At 43.3% G+C, this 19,592-nt stretch overlaps 1 protein-coding gene across 11 annotated transcripts; it reads left to right on the plus strand.

Annotated features, from left to right (window-relative positions):
- Positions 1-645: 645 nt before the first annotated feature.
- On the plus strand, positions 646-18,563 carry LOC123136664 (pollen receptor-like kinase 1). Of its 11 annotated transcripts, none has more exons than XM_044556125.1 (20): positions 646-830; positions 5,829-6,037; positions 6,448-6,699; positions 6,795-6,929; positions 7,811-7,909; positions 10,987-11,142; positions 11,405-11,488; positions 11,620-11,829; positions 11,938-12,063; positions 12,508-12,645; positions 12,739-12,908; positions 12,980-13,121; positions 13,385-13,442; positions 13,521-13,576; positions 13,923-13,983; positions 14,089-14,283; positions 14,436-14,623; positions 15,206-15,920; positions 16,001-16,057; positions 16,639-18,563. In XM_044556125.1, exons 3-19 carry the CDS (start codon positions 6,652-6,654, stop codon positions 16,021-16,023), a joined length of 2,604 nt encoding a protein of 867 aa, XP_044412060.1. In that variant the 5' UTR covers positions 646-830; positions 5,829-6,037; positions 6,448-6,651; the 3' UTR covers positions 16,024-16,057; positions 16,639-18,563. The 11 variants fall into 11 exon arrangements, with proteins under 11 accessions (XP_044412060.1, XP_044412057.1, XP_044412059.1 ...); XM_044556122.1 differs by having other exon boundaries at positions 647-830; positions 16,765-18,563; XM_044556124.1 differs by having other exon boundaries at positions 648-830; positions 15,206-15,931.
- Positions 18,564-19,592: the final 1,029 nt, after the last annotated feature.

The raw sequence follows: 19,592 nt of genomic DNA on the forward strand, positions 1-19,592 counted from the left end.
AATATATTAGATGGTCTGATACAACGATAACAAGGTCCTGCGTAAAAGTCCAGCTCATCTAGACGATTCACGCCTTTCGGTTGGGCTCGTTTGGCGGCTGGCACATTGGCGGCCGGTCGTCGGCGTCGGTCAAAGGCGCCTTCGTGGGGCGGCGCTGCTACGTGCAAATGAGACGCCTATCAGACGCGAAGGAGAAATAAGTTTTTTTGGGAGGTCATTTAGTAAAAATAATACGATCCTTGTCACACTGTGCTAGACCTGGCCATGGGAAGCCCGGTCCAGCCGGCCCGAAAAAGCACGACCCGGCCCCCGGGCCGGGCTTGGGCCTAGATTTTGAGCTCGAAGGCTGGGCCGGGCCGGGCCCGGGCCCGTCGTTTTCACGTTTTTCTGAAAGTCGGGCCGGGCCTGCCCGAAGCCCGACGGGCTTTTACGTGTTCGGGCCAGGCTCAGCCCAAAAAACAGGCCCGATGGCCGGGCCAGGCCGGGCCCGGGCCTGGGTTTTTTGCGTTGGGCTTGGCTAGGCCCGGCCCGGCCCGAGGTATGGCCAGGTATACACTGTGCTAACTGCTATGTGCATTCCACATGGGCCCACAGTTGAGATCAAGGGAGAAATTAACGAGGGGAGGACAGCTAATCTTGTAGCTCCCCGTCCGTAACATGTTGCCCGTAGGCTTGGGATTTTTGACCGAGGGAAGCGGGCGTGGGGTATAGCTTGACAGTTTGTCCATTGGCAGTCAGGCCATCGATTGCTTCGCCGCACTCCGGTAGCCATCGCCACCACGCGGCGCTGTCCACGCCACCACGGCGTTGTCGCCGCCTTCTGACTCCGGGTGCGCGAAATCCTTCTACCCACGCACTCTCATTATCTTGCGATGGATTGGTTGGGGATCCGATTCAGGTTGGGGGTCGGGGGTGCGCGATTAGGTTCTTAATTCCGCGCGGTTCGGGAGCGGAATCGGAACATTCGAGTGATTGTTGATTCTTTGTGTGGGTTTGCGGGTTTATCCGGAGAGGCGCCCTTTGCTGTCTGAGATCCTGCGCTCACAGCACACGACCCGCCATCGGCTGCACCGATCTACTCCGTTACGGATCAGGGGATCAGAAGCAGAGAGGAAGTAGGGTTTGGGATGAATTGGGGATCGGATTTGCTTTAACTCGAGGAGATAGCTATTGCAGTGTACTGTAGCTATAGCTATAAAAAGTGTATTGATAGGAACTTAACTGAAATGGAGAGACCCACGCAGGGATCGGACGAGGCTGTTATATATAGCCTGATACTAGATGAAAAGATACAGTAAGAAGTGGAATGCTACAGGAAGTAAAAGTGAAACATGGCGAGCTCCGCGAGCCGTTGGATCAATTCTTGATGACACTTTGTCAGATCCCGATGACAAACAAGAGTATATGATCCGATCTAAACACGTATTTGGTGAGAATTTGGGGAATTGGCTTGATATCAGAGGCCCTGTGTATATTATCTACTCCCTCCGTACCATAATATAAGAGTGTTTTTGACACTAGTGTAGTGTCAAAAACGCTCTTACATTATGTGACGGAGGGAGTATATGGTAGTCAGCCTTTCTGCATGAATCCAAATGGAAAAGCATCCCCCAGCCAGCCACAGCCCGGCTGTCCTTATAGGCAGAGGGTTTTTTACCCAGAGCAGTAAACACATGACAGTAACTAAGGCAATAGGAAAGTAAACAGTAAATATTACATCTCAACCGTCGAGCGACACTAGTGGACAGTGGAGCGATGAAGTTCATAACTCGAAAGTTCCTGGGGCAGTGGCCAGCCCAGAGGGCATAACCAAGAACTCATAGTGTCCAAAATATGTCCTGAAGGCTGTTTTATGGATATCCTCCTCATTCATTCTAATCTGATGATATCCTGACCTCAAATCTAGTTTGGAATTTTTTTGGCCCCATGGAGTTGATCCAGAAGATCTTCAGTTACTGGGATAGGGAATTTGTTCTTGATTGTTTGTTCATTTACTTTTCTGAAATCAATGCAAAATCTTGAAGTAGCACCTTTCTTCTTCACTAAGACAGCAGGGGAAGCACAAGGACTCTGGCTTGGTCTGATCAAATGCTTGTCAATTAATTCCTTGACATGCCTTTCCATTTCTTGTTTCTGCAAATATGGTACCCTGTATGGCCTGATGTTAGGAGGTACTGACCCTGGTTTAAGAGGAATGTATGACCCATTGACCTTTTTTGGAGGTAGCCCCATGGGTTCAGCAAAAACATCTCAAACTGTCCTAATGCCTCATTTATAGCAGGAGGAAGTGGTAGCTGACTGTCTTGTTTGAGTTGCAGATGATATAACTGAATGACTACACCAGTAGCTCCCTTATCTGTCAATTTCTACAGTTGTTCAGCTTGTATTTCAACAGGAGTCATGCTGCCAGTACAGATCGGTGTGGATATAATTTTGTTGTCCTCCAGAGTGAATGAAAACAGTTGTTTAGGAATGTCAAAAGAAATGGGACCGACCATTGCAAACCAATCACATCCCAATATCACATCATGGTGAGGCAAGTCCAGAGTTCTGAAGGAGTGCTGGAAAGTTATTTTAGCAATCAGCATAGTATTGTTAGGAATTACTGTGTTGGAAGACAGAATACTCCTCCAGCCACTGCTATATTTCTGGGTTTAGTGGGTAAGAGTGCACAGCACAATTGGCAGAGATAGCAAATTGTTCATTAACAAAAGAGGATGTGCTGCCTGTGTCCAAGAGGTCTACTGCTCCTTTCCCATTTAAGTACATGATCACAGTGGATGTAGAAGTGGAACTGGTGTCACCCAATGCTTGAGCAGAAATGCTCATAACAGTGTCAGCTGTTTCGTCTAACTGTTCCTGTTGTATCTCATCTGTTGTATTTTCAATCAGATTGCGGTCCATTTGCTCTTCCTCCATTACATGCAAATTTGGTACAAACTTGCACTTGTGGCCATGCATCCACTTGTTTCCACATCTCCAGCATTCCCCAACCTTTCTTGCTTTCTGGAACTGGGTAGAAGGTAACTCCAATTGTTTGACAGGTTGTTGTGGAATGTAGATGTTCTGCTTGCCGAAGAAATTGTTGTAAGGAATTGCAGCTTTTCTAGGAGGAAACCCAGGCTCAATCTCTCTTGCAAGCCAATAAGCATTTGTAATTGTTTGTGGTCTGTGTGTCCTAACCTGAAATTTTATACCCTCTCGAAGTCCATAACGAAACAACGGACAAACCAAAGTACAGGCAGTTCAGGAGTTTCTTCTTGTATTTCAGCCTTCAGATCTTCAAAGTGTTTTGTATAGTCAGCTACAGACTGATTTCCTTGCTGTATAGTGTTGAACTTCTCAGTTAGATTTCAGCCATCAGATCTTGAGAGGAAAATCTTTTTATGAGCTCGCAAAATGCAGGTCATGTGAGCTGCTTCTTCAGAAGCCCTGATCTCCATCTCCTTAGCCATATATCTGCTTCTCCAATCATGTACTCCCTCCGTTTTTATTTAGTCCGCGTATTAGTTTAGATCAAAATCAAGCTTTGTAAAGTTTGACAAAGTTTATAAACAAAAATATGAACATATACAATAACAAATCAATACCATTAGATTTATTATTAAATGTACTTTCACATCATATAGATTTGTTATGGTAAATGTTTATATTGTTTTCTATAAAGTTGGTCAAACTTTATGAAGTTTGACTTCAATCAACTTTAATATGCAGAGTAAATAAAAACGGAGGGAGTACATCTGAGCTAGTGGCAATTTGTAGTCCTCTGGTGCTGCAGACATTTGAAAATATTTGTTACATTGTCTGATCCATCCAACCAGATCCTCTCCTTCAAATTTGGGAAAATCCAGCTTGGGGCCCTTGGTAACAGATTTCATGAACTGTGTTCGCATCTCCTGCTCATAAGTTTTGAACTATCCCTGCCATAATTGCCCATCTCTGCTCTGGTTAAATAGGTGGAAACCAGGAGTGTTGTCTGTGTCCTGTGAATGACCAGCTGGGGACTGTTCTCGGACTGTTCCTTCCTGTTGCCGAGTTCTGCGCAAACCAGGAGCCACATATGGCCTGGTAATTCTGATAGGAGCCAAATCTTCACATTTTTGTTCAGTTTCTTTTTCCAAATCAGTGTGTCCTCTCTGCAAATCCTGCCTATATGGTGGACGTTCTCATTATTCCTGCTGCAGCGTAGGGGACTTGGTCTGTTCATGTTGTTTCTCTGTATTTCTGGAGGTTGATGGTACCAATGACTGCACTAAGTTCATCGCTGCAAGTTGTTTGCCAAGATCCAGTACTGCTCCCTGCACCGCGCCTACTTGCTCCGAGATCTCTCCTTGAGAGGAACGCATGGAAGCAACATCGGCCTTAAGAGAATTTACCTCAACTTGCTGGTCTGATGTGGCCTGCTGCTGTGCAAGGAACCCGTCCTTCATGGACAGAACCTCTTGCAGGTCCGAGTCATCCAGCGACTTGGAACCGTGACCCATTGCCGCGACTGAATGGATGAGGAGGGAATTTTACCCCTGGGGATGCAGCAACCTGAGCTTGTCGATCACTTCCGCCGCCGCTTACGAGACCCGCCCCCAAAAACAGCACCGCTCACCCGTGCACCTGGAATTTTACCGCCGGATCGATGAGATCCCGCAACCAGTGCCGCCCAGTGAACTGCCGTCGAATAGATATACCGCCACCAGCACCACCCTGCTGCCGCCGCCGCTATGAAATCGGGAGAGGAGGGACGGGGAAAAAAATTCCGCGGATTTCCTCCTCCTACCGCCACCAAGGACAATGAACCTTGCACTGAATACCAATATGTCAGATCCCGATGACAAACAAGAGTATATGATCCATCTAAACACGAATTTGATGAGAATTTGGGGAATTGGCTTGATATCAAAGCCCCTGTGTATATTATCTATATGATAGTCAGCCTTTCGGCATGAATCCAAATGGAAAAGCACCCCCCAGCCAGCCACAGCCCGGCTGTCCTTATTGGCAGAGGGGTTTTACCCAAAGCAGTAAACACATGACAGTAACTAAGGCAATAGGAAAGTAAACAGTAAATATTACTCCCTCCGTCCCAAAATAAGTGTCTCAACCACAAAGTTGAGACACTTATTTTGGGACGGAGGGAGTACATCTCAACCGACGAGCGATACTAGCTAGTGGGCAGTGGAGCGATGACGGCCGTAGGATCTGCCTTGAAGCGATACTGCGAAGCCACTGGTTAACTGAAGAATACTACACTTCGTCAGGCTTTTTTTGTTTTTTTGGGCTTGTTGAGCTGTGCCCTCAGCAGAACCCTCTGTACTATTTGTTGTGAGACTTGGGTGTGTGTGTTTGTGGTTTTATTGTGGTACTTGCTGGCTCGTGGCGGTTTGCTTTATTTATAAAGCGGGGCGAAAGCCTTTTTCGGTAAGAATACTACACTTCGTCAGGTACCTGACACGCTTGTGGACCGTCCGTTAACTGAATGAAGCGGTACGCGCTCTTGTGCCTGACACTAGGTCTCCTCGCCTGCTCCAGTAGTGTGACCGCTGGATATTTCTTGGGCGTTCTTGAACTTGGTATTTCTTCTTTGTAGTATGTTTATTTTTGTTGATCTTATCTAACGGATAATTATTGTTTCTTTTCCGCATAAATGTATTATATACTAGAAAAAAAGCGCATGTGGTATCTATTTTTTTTTGGACTTTCTTTCCCAAAGAATTATCATCATTTGATCCTAAAGGAAATGTGAGCGAAATAATTTCTCAGCAGATACTAGCATTTTAGGTCATTTTGACATATAATATTGCAACATTACAGATGTCATGTGTTTCTTTTTATAGCTCCATGCTGAAACCGGTCATCTGCGCCAGGACAAGCATGTATCCTCCACTTGCTAGGTCAACATTACTAAACTCCAGTATCAGTGATTCTTGGAGCGATGAGGAACTTGTGCTATTCTTGGTAGAGAGAAAGGAAGGGAACTCCCTGCCAGAGAACGTAGTTGTCGACATGGACGTTTCTCTTGTTGATCCACCAATCTCCTCCCCTGGTTAGTATCAATGACGCACAAGATAATGATTGCGATATGTGTATGGTTTTGTACGTACTTGTGCAGCCAAATTCATGATGTATTCGCCAAGATTATATTATGTTGTACTTATTTTTGCAAGAATGATTATATTGTAGTTGTGGCGTGATGCTCTTAATCCAGTCGTTGTAGACACTTGTGGATAAACAACATATAACTGACAATTCTATAGTCTGAAGCAGCAACTTACTACATCGTACAAACTGTTGCACATAACTCGAGTATTTGATGGTTTGATCATGTCCATTGTGTATTTTTGCGTGGCACTATGTATTACTTCCCTTTTCTGACATCCATGTGTTTGCATCTTGATGTGTGCTAATTCTAATTGATTTGCCGTTAGATACATTACAAAGATATCTCATTCACAGGGAAACATATGGTACCTGAACTGGTCAGATGACCAGCAGTCCTATTGCAATGGTGAAAGGGCCAATATTAGGAAGACAAAAAAGGGATACTGGAAGTGCATAGATGCTATCAGAATACCAACTAGCACATCTATTGTTGGTGTGAAATTTAATCTGGAGTTTTATGAAGGCGAACCACCATCTGGTAAGAGAACTCAGTGGGTGATGCATGAATATCAATTGGAACAGAATGATGAAGCCAATGTACCACAGGTAGCCCATGTTATTCCCTGATCAATTTGTGCATGCCATGTAACCATTTAACCAGGGTCAATGACTGACACCTGTATTTCTTGGACGGCTGCAAGTCTTTGCGTACAATATTCTTGCAGGGGAACAAAAAGTTAAATACTGAAGATGGACTGGTAACTCTGAGTAGTAATTGTCCTTATGATTGCATGGAATCTGAAATGGAAGAATGGAATACTGCAACAAACTCTCAGGTATGTAATAATTTCCTCATACATTATACAATACATCAATAGTTAGTAATACCACCTGCAACTTTTTGCTGATCTTTTTCTCCTTATTGTAGGGTCAATTATGGTTTGGAGTTTTTAAATATATATATGCTGGTCTGTCATTTTAAATTAGAAAACAGCACCCAGGATCCTGTTCTATTATATCACCTTTTTATTTGAATAATCAGTTTTTCAGATTTTTGGATTTGGATTCTTCAAAAACCATACAAGAAAATGTAGTTTATTAGGGCATTCAACTTCTTGCCATTCACTGCTTACTAGGTATTGTAAATATTCAGTACAGACGATTCCAACAACTGCAGTTCACATTAGTGTAAAAATGTAGTAGAGACTAGTGTGAAATGAAGTAGAGAAAAAAGCTGTCAAAACATATCCAGAAAGAATCTAGTGGAAGATCTTGTTGGAACAAAGATAACGGTGAAGATAGATCTCATTTTGGTTGCTCCGATTGAGAGCATCGACTTTTTAAAACCTACTCCGTATATGTCTATATACATCCGTATATGGTAGTCTATTTGAAATCTCTAAAAAGACAAATATTTAGGAGCGGAGGGAGTATTATAATCAGTGACTGTTATTCTAGAAGCTAGCCTTTGTCGACCAAAAACCTAGTGTGGGAGCTTGTTAGGACAGAAAAACCTAAGAAGTAAGAACAATAGGTATGTAAAAGCATGTAATCAGAATATACGAAAATATGAACCGTTTACTTTGATCTTACGCATTGGCAGCACACATCTTGTTTGCTTTGTGGATTCGTATGTTAAAGAACGCTCTAGAGATAACTGGGATGACTAAAAAATAAACTAATGCGAACATGCTAAAGAAACTAATAGCCTTTATAGCAGGTTGTTGATGAGAGATCAAGTGATGTTAAAGATATATCTACAAGATCAAGAGATATGAAAAAGCATTCAAGGGATTTATCTTCACAAGCCAATAAGGTAGGGAATGCCTTGAGGCCTAGGACAATCAGATATCATAAAATGTGATTTTTTTAGCACTTTCCTAAAGTAATTATTAGGGTAGTTGATTCTGCTGAAGCTTGCCAGGCTGGTTATTTTAATACATGTTTTTGAACTGGTAACAGTGGGGAAGAGGGGTGTGCGGGCCACCTATGTTATGATGTGTTGTAATAGAACAACAACTTGCAAAACATGATTTTGATTTTTTAAGGTGACCCAAGGCGAGCATCAACTGCCTGACGCCGGAGCGCCTAAAGTGGGCACAATTGGCAGCGGCTTGCCGCCTAAGCATCCAAGTCAGGACAACTTAAAAACAATGATTTTGATACTCATTGGTTTCGTCCTGGTCCATGTCGCCAGTGTGAAAGCTATGTAGGATTAAAATGTTCAAGTGGCATACTGTGTATTTTCTCACCTAGTGACTATGGTCCCCTTATGACCAAAAGAGCTACTGCTTTTATCCTTCCCTTTGTAGTTCGTACTACTCAACTTTATTCTTGTTGTTCCGCTCCACTCTTGAGATTCACCAGTGAGGCGAGACAGGGGTACGACTGCGCACCCGTGATTTGATATGGGCAACCAAGGCTTCAGCAACGTCACTGCTGGTTATTTGTGGACGACCAAGGAGACACTTACCTTTGTGGACAGGAGTGTCGGGTGGAACTGGGTCGGTCATTGCCAGGAATGGACGAAGCGTCCTGTGGCAGAGTGCAGAAAGTAGAGGGATCTGTCTGGAAGATGAGTTCACTATGGATTCTTTGAACATTCAGAGAAGATTGATACAGTTTGAAGGCTTTGAGATTGATAGATAGAGGAGGACTTCACCAGTGCCATGGCACCTGCCGCTATGGTGAACTAGCCTGTTTCCAGTTCCCACTGTGTTCTGGTAGCTATGAGAGTCTCTCGTGTTGTCGTACTTATGGTGATTGCAGAAGATAACTTCGCCACCCTTTCGACAGCATGTTCCCAATGTTCGACAGGTTGCATTCCACCACCTTGACCGGATTACCACTGTCAGCCTTTGTCCAAGCCCCTACCTGGACTCCTACATATCCATCACCTCCTCCTCACCATCCTAGCCCTACCACCGACTACAGCTCCACCCAACTCTATCATGTTCAATTTTCTGCCGATGCTACCATGCCATAACCTTCCCTTTCCTGCTGCCACCAGTCCCGACAACACCCGACATACAGCTATACACCACCTCTTGCACCCATCCCTCCACTTTCAGTCCACAACCGAACCTGCCGCCAGACTTGAATTCCCAACCTATGACGTCTCGGTTGGACCCACTAAGTGCTCATTTGGTGCGAACAGTTCTTTTACTGGCAGAGGGTTTCATGGGAATACAAGCTGCTAACCAGTGTGAAGTATTGAACTATGTGAACTACATGGGAAAGTGCCAAAAGAAGGCACAAAACTTGTTTCTGGGGATGAGGTTGGCTGATCTGTAATTTCAACTCGTACATAACATAACTACACGACGAAATCAAAATGCAATACCTGTAGGCTGTAGCTACTGTATGAATATCTAAAATTTTCCATGTGTTTGGGTAATGCAATACTTTATTATTTTTATGTGTACTTGATTCGTTGCTTGGCTTTGCCATCATGCATCGAGTGTTTTGCTATCTCAATTTTGTTCCCCGCCACCATGTATTTTTTTTTTTGAGAAAACGCAAAAGACTTTTGCGTTTCATTGCATTGAAAAGAAGGGGTTTGGTACAATCCTCCTAGGAGGCAGATTTACACGGAGAGTACATGCACATTAGTGGACATCCCAGGTTTGTGGCAAGATGGCCCGGAGCCCCAATGCGCCAGCTCTGGCCCAGAGCGCGGCCTCATCCTTAATCCTAGCAGTCAGGGAGGTAACCGACGGTGTTGCGCCCTCAAACACGCATCCGTTGCGATGCTTCCAAATCATCCAAGGGACAAGCAAGGCAGCGGAGGCCAATCCCTTGTGCATGGGTTTAGGCGTGTCTTGTCGTGCAGAGCACCACCAGTCGTGGAGAGTGGCATCGTTATTGGGCAGAGGGCAAGAGAGGCGCAGCCATGAGAGAATCTCGTGCCACACCTCGCGGCTGAAAGGGCACTCCAGGAGAAGATGATGAATCGTCTCCGAAGCCTGATCGCAAAGAGGGCAGCGCTGTGGGTGCGGCAGGTTGCGTCTCGCGAGGCGGTCGGCCGTCCAGCACCGATCGAGGTTGGCAAGCCAGTGGAAGAAGCGCACCCGAGGTGGTGCCCAACACTTCCAGGTAAGTTTCCAAGCCTGGCATCTGGTGGATCCCTGAAAAGTGGCGAGGTATGCGGACTTGGCGGAGTATTCGCCGTTCGCGGTCCACTTCCAGCGAATGCAGTCTGGAGCGTCGGTGAGGGCGGTTTCGGTGAGCATGTGCCAGAGGCGCAAGTATTCTCCGATCTCCGGGACGCCAATCGCGCCATGGATGTCCGTGGCCCATTGGTTTGCATGAAGGCCGTCCGCTACGGTTCTGGACTTGCGACGCCGTTTGGGGATGTGAGCAAAAAGGAGGGGCGCGATCTCGCGGACTGCACGCCCGTTGATCCATCTGTCCTCCCAGAATAGGGCGCGTTGGCCATTGCCAATAGTCATGGTAGTGGAGGCGAGGAAGAGCGCGCGCTCCTCGGGCGCGAATTGCAGGTCAAGGCCGTTCCAGGCCCTGCTATCATCGACTCGGCTGAGCCATTGCCACCTCATGCGAAGGGCAAGGCCAGTGCGCTCGAGATCGTGAACGCCGAGGCCACCGAACTGGATAGGCCGGCAGACACGCCGCCAGTTGACGTGGCAATTGCCTCCATTAGCCTCGGCGCGGCCAGCCCAAAGGAATCCTCTTTCAATCTTCTCCAAAAGTTTGATGATCTTCTTTGGCGGTGCAAGCACAAGGAGACCATGTATGACCTGCTGTTTCCACCGATTGCATTATTTAATGTCATGAAACGGCTTGAGACTTCGGTTGTCTGACCACAGTATATTTGTGAAGGTTGATATAGTATGGTGTTTTATCTATTTCCTTGTTAAGAATGAATGCATGCAGGAAGAGTTCCATCACACTCTAGAAGGTGCTAGGGACTGGCATGTTAACAGAAGTAAAATTTGTGGTACACCACTTCCGTTGTGGATCAGTGATGATGGCGAAGAAATTCTAGTTATGGATTCCATTGAGAAACTTGAAAAGTTATCTGGTGGCAAGGTTAATATCTCTACTCTACAAGATATATTTCCCTTCTTGTGATTCCAATGCATTTAGATAGGCACTTGTTATCATGAGACATGTCCTGATACGATCCTCAGGCATAGAATAATCAATATTTATTAATTCTGTGGTCAGTTTCATTTCACCAACAAAATATCAATCAGAAGATCCATGCATATTTTCACATCTTAAGGCTTGCGATTCATGATTTGTCATAGTTAAGAGTTTGCAACTAAATTTGGTTTCTCTTCTTTGCCAGGACGCTGTAAGGCTATATTTGGTAAATTCTCAAGTTGCATGGGTGCAGTCTCTACATTTCAAATTGAGTGGTATTTCTGATTCTGTAAGTGTCTTCTATTTATTATGCCCCACCAAGATATGGGCAGGCTACTGGAGTATCAATCACCAAGCTCCTATATGCTTTGCTGGAGTAAAAGGACATTAATTTCATTTAACATTTTTCAAATGGACCAGGTGAAAGCTGTACTCCCCCGATGGTATAATTTGTATAAATTTCTTGTCCAAAATGCAAAGAAACTTCACAGCGAGGACCTCACAGCATTTTCTCCCATTGACCATGCTTCACTTCTGATGTCATCCAATGTGTTAGATGGCTGGCTACACTCAGTAACTGTACGTCTCGTCAAATTTGTTCGCCAAGAAATGGATGATCCGCTTTACACGGTTAGTTCTTAATAGATTCTCTGCTGGATACTTATTTTCTGGAAATATCAATTCTCCTTCCATATTATGACCACTTGATGTAATTTGCCGGCTTGCCTACTCCTGCAGGTTGTGCCATATTTGGTAAAATACATTGACAATCTTGCTGAAATTTATGTGCATTTTAATTACTTCCGTCTTGTCGGCTGTACTGACCGAGAGGACCATATAATCTCTCTTTCAATAATCTACCATGTAAGTATATATATCCAGCTGTGCATGTTTATTTCTCAACTATGGCTGGTAGATAAGCCGTTTTAGCTTCCAATCCTGTACTCAATTACTAATAAATCTCAACTAAAATTTCATCTCTCTTGCTTTATAAGATTGATTAAGTGTTAATTGGGTTTGAACTACTGGCAACAGGCCAATTTGTTTGTAGCACTATTATGCACCTGCCATTACTTCTTGAAGTATATCAACAATCGACAACTGGCATTGTCATGATTTTATTGTCACTTTCCTTTCCTCATCTTCCATAAGAACATTATTCAAAGCCTCTGGAATATTGTTTTTGTCCTCTGAATACCATCTCATACAATTACTGCTTTGTTTAATGTATTAATGACCCACTGATCATGCAAACTTTACTGTTTGGTGTTTCTTTCTATAATTCGCTAAGGCATCTCAACTGTGTAGGCCCTTGTGACAATTTGTTTGGTATTGGCTCCATTTACACCCTTCTTTACTGAAGTTCTTTACCGAAATCTACGCAAGGTGTCAAACAAGTCAGAGGAGAGCATTCTTTTCTGCAATTTTCCTTCAGAAACTGGGGAGGTGACTCTTATTCACCTGAATAATCTTTAGTATATTTTCCCCATAATAATTTACTTATAAATTTACGTTCTGTTTTGTTTTCCACATTATCAGAGAGATGAGCGTCTTGAGCAAAGTGTAGATAAGATGACGATTATTGGGCTTGGCCACAATATTCGTGAACAGCACAATATAGCTCTTGAAGTACCACTGAATGTTGTGACTGTCACTTCATCTAAGAAACTCAATAAGTACTCTGTTGCACGGGCTGAACCTAATGGAAGGTATGTGACCCTAAAAGCACAAGAATCATTGCACATTTCCATTCATCGCTCAATATTTTTTATTTCCTTAGTGTGCTAGGTGAAAGATTGGGCAACGACCTGCACAAGGTAACAAATAAAGTGAAGAAAATGACCCAGAAACAAATCTCAGCCTTTGAGAAAACTGGCGAGATCTCATTCTATGATCATTGCCTGAAGCGAGATGATATTAAGGTAACACGCCATGCTCTGGCGGTCCTCAATGTCATAATTGGAATGGCTGCTACTAGATGTCAACTCACAAGTGATATTTTATATCCTCAAGAAGATACACATCAGTGAGATTATGTTGGTTCATTTTGTGTATTTCATAAGATACATATCCTAATATACCACATGACTTAAAGTTATAATATTTCCTTGAAAGGGAACTTATGACTTCGTTCTCTTCCATCTTTATTCATATGTAATTTATCTGATATTTTTTTTATCATCAGGTGGTTAGAGATTTAAAGCCGGCAGTTTTAGCGAATCAAGTTGGTGTCGCTATAGAAGGTATGCCATAAACATGTTACTTCATCCTAGTAGTTTCACTACTCTTTGTCAATAACATCTATCTTTTTTTTATTATAGGTGATATCATAGTTATTTTGGATCTCAGGGATCAAAATGCTGGAATGGTTCTAGAGGTAGTCAGTTAATTATTTTTGCATATGATTGCCCATCTAGGTTTTGGACACATTTTTTTGTAGTGTTTCATGTACTCAAATTTCTGTACAGTATATGCTCACTGACTGCTGCTTCAGGTCATATCTTGATGCCATTTTGTTTGACCTATATCATGATAACTTGGTGTGACAATAAATGGATTGTTGAGCAAATCATGCCCTTCGATTTGTTTTTTATGAAGTTGAGCAAATAGTGCAAAATAGAAAACTATATATGTAGCATTTTGTCTTGGCCTTTTTCGGTAATTGCTTGATTGCATTAGTCTCCTGTGTGCTCATATTGAGCTTTCTTTGTGGGAAATGCTAGTGCAAATCAGAGGAGAGGGATGCCAGGCACCCACGTGTGGATTGTGTGAGTCAACAATCAGGTATAGAGGATACCTGTAACTGTGGTATCCATAATAAACTAGCAAATGGGCGGACTTCTTTTTGTTGGAAGCTTAAATGTTTACAACTTTTTTGGTCTGTACTAGGAAAAAACTACATTTCTGGAATGGGAGTTCAAGGATGGCTTCCTTATTCTCCTCGCCCCCCTCTTCCTTCTCTTACTACTACTACTACCACCACCACCACCACCACTACAGAGGAGGAGGAAGAGGAGGAGGAGGAGGAGGAGGAGGAGGAGGAGGCAAAGCGGCTAGGTGTGGGCACTAAAGGTAATGGATCAGGTATACATGGCTATTACTCTTTTGTGTTTCTAATGGTTGCATTTCTTATTTCTTGCTATTTGGTTGTCTAGCTTAGGCGCATTATGCATTTGATGTAAGCAGAAAAGAAAACTGTATCTTGTTTGTCTCTTACAATCATGTGTTTCATTCAGGAAATTACAGAACCAAAGGTTCCGTTATAGATTCTGCAATGAAAAAGTTTGAAAAAATTGGGTCAGGAGGTTATGGTACTGTCTACAAGGTATGTATGTATGACACACTGGTTGCCATTAAGATCCTTCATGCTGTAAGTGCAATCGCGAAGAAGAATGCGCAATGTATGAGAGCATTTGACACAGAGGTGAGTATATGATAACTGAATTATGACTTTTGCTTAGTCCGAAATTGTAATGAAAAATGCAGCTCCTTATCACATTTCACCAAAATCTGTTATCCCTGAATCCAGTTGTGTTCCTTGTGTGTCTAAGCACTAATAACATATCAAGACATTTGACTAGTGTGCTTATCTAGCTAAATAGATCATATATTACTTTGTTCACTGGTGGTGAGTTAGTCAGCTCCTAGTCTTTTACTTATTCATGACTTTTCCAGAATCTATATACTTCTGCATATCTAGCTATATGCATCATATATTACTTTGTCCACTGGTGGTGAGCTAGCCAGCTCCTAGTCTTTTATATTTATTCACGACTTCTCTAGAATCTACAACTTTTCTGCCACTCCCCTCCCTACACACAGAAAACAGCATGAATTCTGTTGTCATACTTTATGGAGCATTGGTTTGGATATGATCTTGAAATGTAACCCTTGGATGCCCATTTAAACTGAGAAATCTTGAAATGTTGATACTTGTAACAGATATGTCACTTTTATGTTGTAACATCACTTTACTTGTACATTTAATATCTTTTTTGAATTGTAGGTGACTATACTTGGTAAAATTCAACATCCTAATCTTGTTCGATTAATTGGGGCATGCAAAGAAAGGCTGGCAATCGTTTATGAGTTTCTTCCTAATGGAACACTGGATGAAAAAATTCTCTTCCGCAGAGCCACATTTACATGGAGGGAGAGAGTCAAAGTTGCTTTTAGCATATGCGATGCCCTTATTTTCTTGCACAGCAGATCAGAACCAGTTGCCCATGGCGACTTGAAACCTAGCAACATACTATTTGATGCATCACATAATGTCAAGTTGGGGGATTTTGGGATATCCCGTATACTGAAAAATACAAGCCACAGTGGTACTAAGATGCATGTGACCGGTGGTAAACGAGTTGGAACGCGTCAGTACGCTGATCCAGAATTTTTGATGACTGGGCAGTTGACATCACAGTCGGATACATTTGCTTTTGGAGTAATTCTGATTCAGCTTGTCACTGGTCGGTTTGCTGGCATTATTCAATCTGTTAAATCTCAGCTTTCTGATTCTGGGTTCTGGAAAGATGATGATCAGAAAAATGCACTAAAAAAAACGAAAGTAATTGATGAGACATTGCAAATTTCAGATAGTGAAATTCTCGAGGTAATAGAAATGCTTAAGATTGGTTTGGACTGTTGCAATGAAAAACGAAAAGACCGTCCCAGTCTCGTGGATATTGTATTTCCAAAGTTGAAAATGTTGAATGAAAAAACTGGTCAGTGCAAGGTAACTGAAGCACATATGTTTGCTCATTATAATACTGAAACCCTTGCTAACGTGACTGTATCCATGCAGGTGCCAGTTTGAAGCTACAATAGTGCCAACAAATTAAATGCTAGTGTGCAATTGCAGGTAATATTTTGTGGTATTTACCAACTAATGTTATAACACTATTTATGTGGTATGTATAGAGTGGTATATTCTTTCTGTTCTTGATCTAGTAGCATCTCTCAGTAACTTATTGAAAAGGCATAATAAACATATGCTGCTCAAGTCCGAAAGTAGTGTAATGATGACCTCTGAAAATTGTCTCTAAAATAGCTTCAGTAAAGTTCTTGGATTTAGGTCAAATCAAAATTAAACTTCAAATTCAAAAACTTATTCTGTAACTCCTAATCATGTCAACTAAAGATAATTCCTGGAGAGCTATACTAAGCTCTAAAATTACCTTTTCAATCAATTTTTCTTCATCATTTTATCCTTTACACTGCCAACATTTTGATGCTATTTTGTAATACTACAAGGACAGATTTCTAAAACACGATGATTTCCCCATAGGGCAATGTACTGCCCTTCAATGCTTTTGCTTGTCAATTTATTATAGTGAATTGCGTTTTCAGATAGACCTACCTACATTAACTCCTTGTATGAGATGTCTTGTGTAATCTGTACATTATTGTCTGATTGGTCATCCTTTTTCTTGGTACTACTAGGACATGCTTTCAATCTTTCCCTTTTTCACATGCGTCATCAAAGAGGAAGAACTTCATTCAACTGTTATATTTTAATTGGCGGATCATGAGCTACCACTAACAGTATTCTGCTTGCGTCGAATCCAGGTCGGTGCTCACATACTGAATCTAGGGCTCTGAATTACTTCTCCCTGGCAACGCACTGGGTCTGGATGGATACATGGCCATAATCTGAACTTGCTAGAACATCATCAAACAGAGCATTATGCAGGTGTTATCGGTTTTCAGCATGGATAGCAGGAACTTCCACGGGTTGAATGGTACATATGTGAATCTGCCATCTAAGATCACAATTGTGTCACGACCCAAGTACAGAGATGGGACGGACAAACGGATTCAGTACCAATCGTTGATACAAGTTGAAGATACAGTGGAGATTTGGGATGAGAAATCAGCAAAGAGATGTGAGGAATACAGAGAGGCGGAGGTGAGGAGCGAGAGCAGAGGTGAGGAGCTTCAGAAGTTTCAGTCATTCATTCGCTGCCCTTCCTTGTGCTCTCCTGATTGCATATGTAGCCTGTGCTGTGTGGGAACTAACCTCCAATGAACGGCCCATCTCGTAGCCCAGGCCCAGTTACAAAGTATAGGGTGACAGCCCATGGGTGGGGTGTTACACTCTTCCTCCCTTGAAATTCGGCTTGCCCTCAAGCCGATGATGAACATCCTTGAATCGGGAATGCCGCCACACTCGCCTAGCCGAAGAGCGAAGCCACCTGGATCATATAGTAGAAGTATGTGCTTCCGGACGATCGCACTGCTTAGCACAAGCTGATGAAAGAAATTGCAATCCTCTTCATAAGTTTGCTTGGTAGTGTTCAGTCCTCCCAACTCAATGCCAATTTTCTGAATATTTTCTATTGCATCACCAGGCGAACGCCCATGCTGGCCTAAGAACACACTCTTGAGTATTTGGGTCCATGAAATGGCTAGAGAAAAGGAGAAAATGGAGAGCAGCCAAAGAAAGTTATCCCACTGATACTCTTCAGCAAACTGTTCCAACCATATGTACTGCTGCGATCTTAGAGCCAAGGAGTCAATGCAAAACACAACACCCTTTGGGTTGTCAGAATCCAATGAAAAAAGAAACTTGCATGCCTCTAAAGCTGAGCAGTGACAACCATGCCGATCCAGGATTTTCATGTGACTGAGCAGGGATGTAAGAAATGGCTTATTTATGTCCTGGTTGTATTTCAACTGGTAGTTGCCCTGCAGTGGACTAAATAATGGATGCCAAGCACACTCCAGTGCAAATAGACACTTCTCGACGGCATCTGCTGAAGAGTGATGTTCTCCAGAATATTTGAACATATCAGCAAATGGTAATAATGAGTCTGGATGGTAGGGGTATTTGTCTAATATAGCAGCAATAGTATTGAGGTCATTGGCTGATTTGGTAGCTTCAAACAATTTCTGCACATGGCTGACAGAAGGATCATATGCGTACCTGAAATAATTCAAACTGCCCTTTGTCTCTACAAAATCCATTGACATTGACTTGTCCCATGGTGGCCAGTACACTGTGCAGTGTTGCACCCTTTTTCTTGCTTGCGGCCATGACCAGCAAGAAATAAGCAGCTGGTTAGTAGGTCGGAGTTGTTGCAACAACATGACTGCAGGTACCAAGGTGCCTTGAGGTTGATGATCCATCTCATAATTCAGCCCTGCTATGAACATCTCCGAAACACTTTGGTGTTGATGACGACGCCCGTCGCAGACGGTCCAGTCCACAATAAATTGCAGTGAACCCCTCTTGTACCAGCAAGTGAGAGCACTAAATATGTAAATAATTACAGTCCCTTGAATCATATTGTAGTTCCCCTTGTACTGCTTCTGTAGATGGTCAAACCCAAGTTCAACAAAGTTCCTGCTGTCATGGTTCACCTGTACACCCCTATTTGTCTGCTCTTGCTCGGGGGCTGGCCATGGTGACTTCCCAAGCCAGTGAACTTGATTTTTGAGGGAAGGAACCCATAGCATGCCTGTAGTTTTGTATAGAAGGGTACCAACATATTTTGTACCAGTCGGAGGTGGTGGCCAAGATCGCAGCTGAGTTGCTTGTGGAAGAAACACTATGTTGGTAGTAGAACAAGCCAGTTCAGGTGACAACCTCCTATGGGCACCACACCCCTGCATATCCAGTCCAGAACAACAAGGCTTGATGAAATATAATGAAGGATAAGCCCAAGGTGTCAGTTCAAGATAACACAGCCTCGTAGCTTGTTCACTCGCTTCAGAAATAGAATCAAGCTTCTCTTGGTCGAAAGTTCTCAAGCAATCGCAAACTCCGTCAGTATGCTTACCATTGTTTTTAAGGCGTCCCGCCTTGGACGCTTAGGCGACGCTTAGGCGATAAGGCGCCCCCCAGCGCCTTACAAATATGCCCGCCTTAGGCGCTTAGGCGTCCGCCTTAGGCGCTTAGGCGTCGCCTAGGCGATAAGGCGCCCCCCCAGCGCCTTAGGTCGCCTTACCGCCTTAAAAACTATGATGCTTACTCACAAATTCCACTAGAATATTGTTGAATAAAACTTGGGCTTTCAATTCCGTGTTCAATATAGCAAGACCAGCCCTCATAGACTCCAAATGACTTGCTCGATGAGATGAACGCCACTGCTGCATATATATGGACAGTGCCAATGACCGCAAGCCCCCACAATATAATAGAACTCATAGCAGGAACTTCTCAGTGCAGCAAGTACTCGTAAATAATTTCCAGCAGACGAGCTAGTCCAGCGCAAGGCCAAACGGGCAACATAACATTTGAGATCCTCATGTGGCTGATCCGTAGATGGTTTCTCAAATATATCTTGAGTTGCTGCCCATGGATCTTGAGGATTTGTTGCTTCCGAATGGCATTTGAACGAAGGCCATGGCATTGGTCGTGGCACTTGTCCTTGTTGTTCGATTGTCACACTCTC

This window comes from Triticum aestivum, chromosome 6B (assembly GCF_018294505.1).
Source record: "Triticum aestivum cultivar Chinese Spring chromosome 6B, IWGSC CS RefSeq v2.1, whole genome shotgun sequence".
Lineage (NCBI taxonomy): Eukaryota > Viridiplantae > Streptophyta > Magnoliopsida > Poales > Poaceae > Triticum > Triticum aestivum.

Bases quoted from the DNA above. Each gene is read 5' to 3' on its own strand.
- LOC123136664 (XM_044556125.1), top strand. From the start codon at position 6,652: ATGCATGAATATCAATTGGAACAGAATGATGAAGCCAATGTACCACAG. The intron at 12,064-12,507 runs GTAAGTATATAT...TCAACTGTGTAG, and splicing joins CTCTTTCAATAATCTACCAT to GCCCTTGTGACAATTTGTTT. The intron at 12,909-12,979 runs GTATGTGACCCT...TTATTTCCTTAG, and splicing joins CGGGCTGAACCTAATGGAAG to TGTGCTAGGTGAAAGATTGG.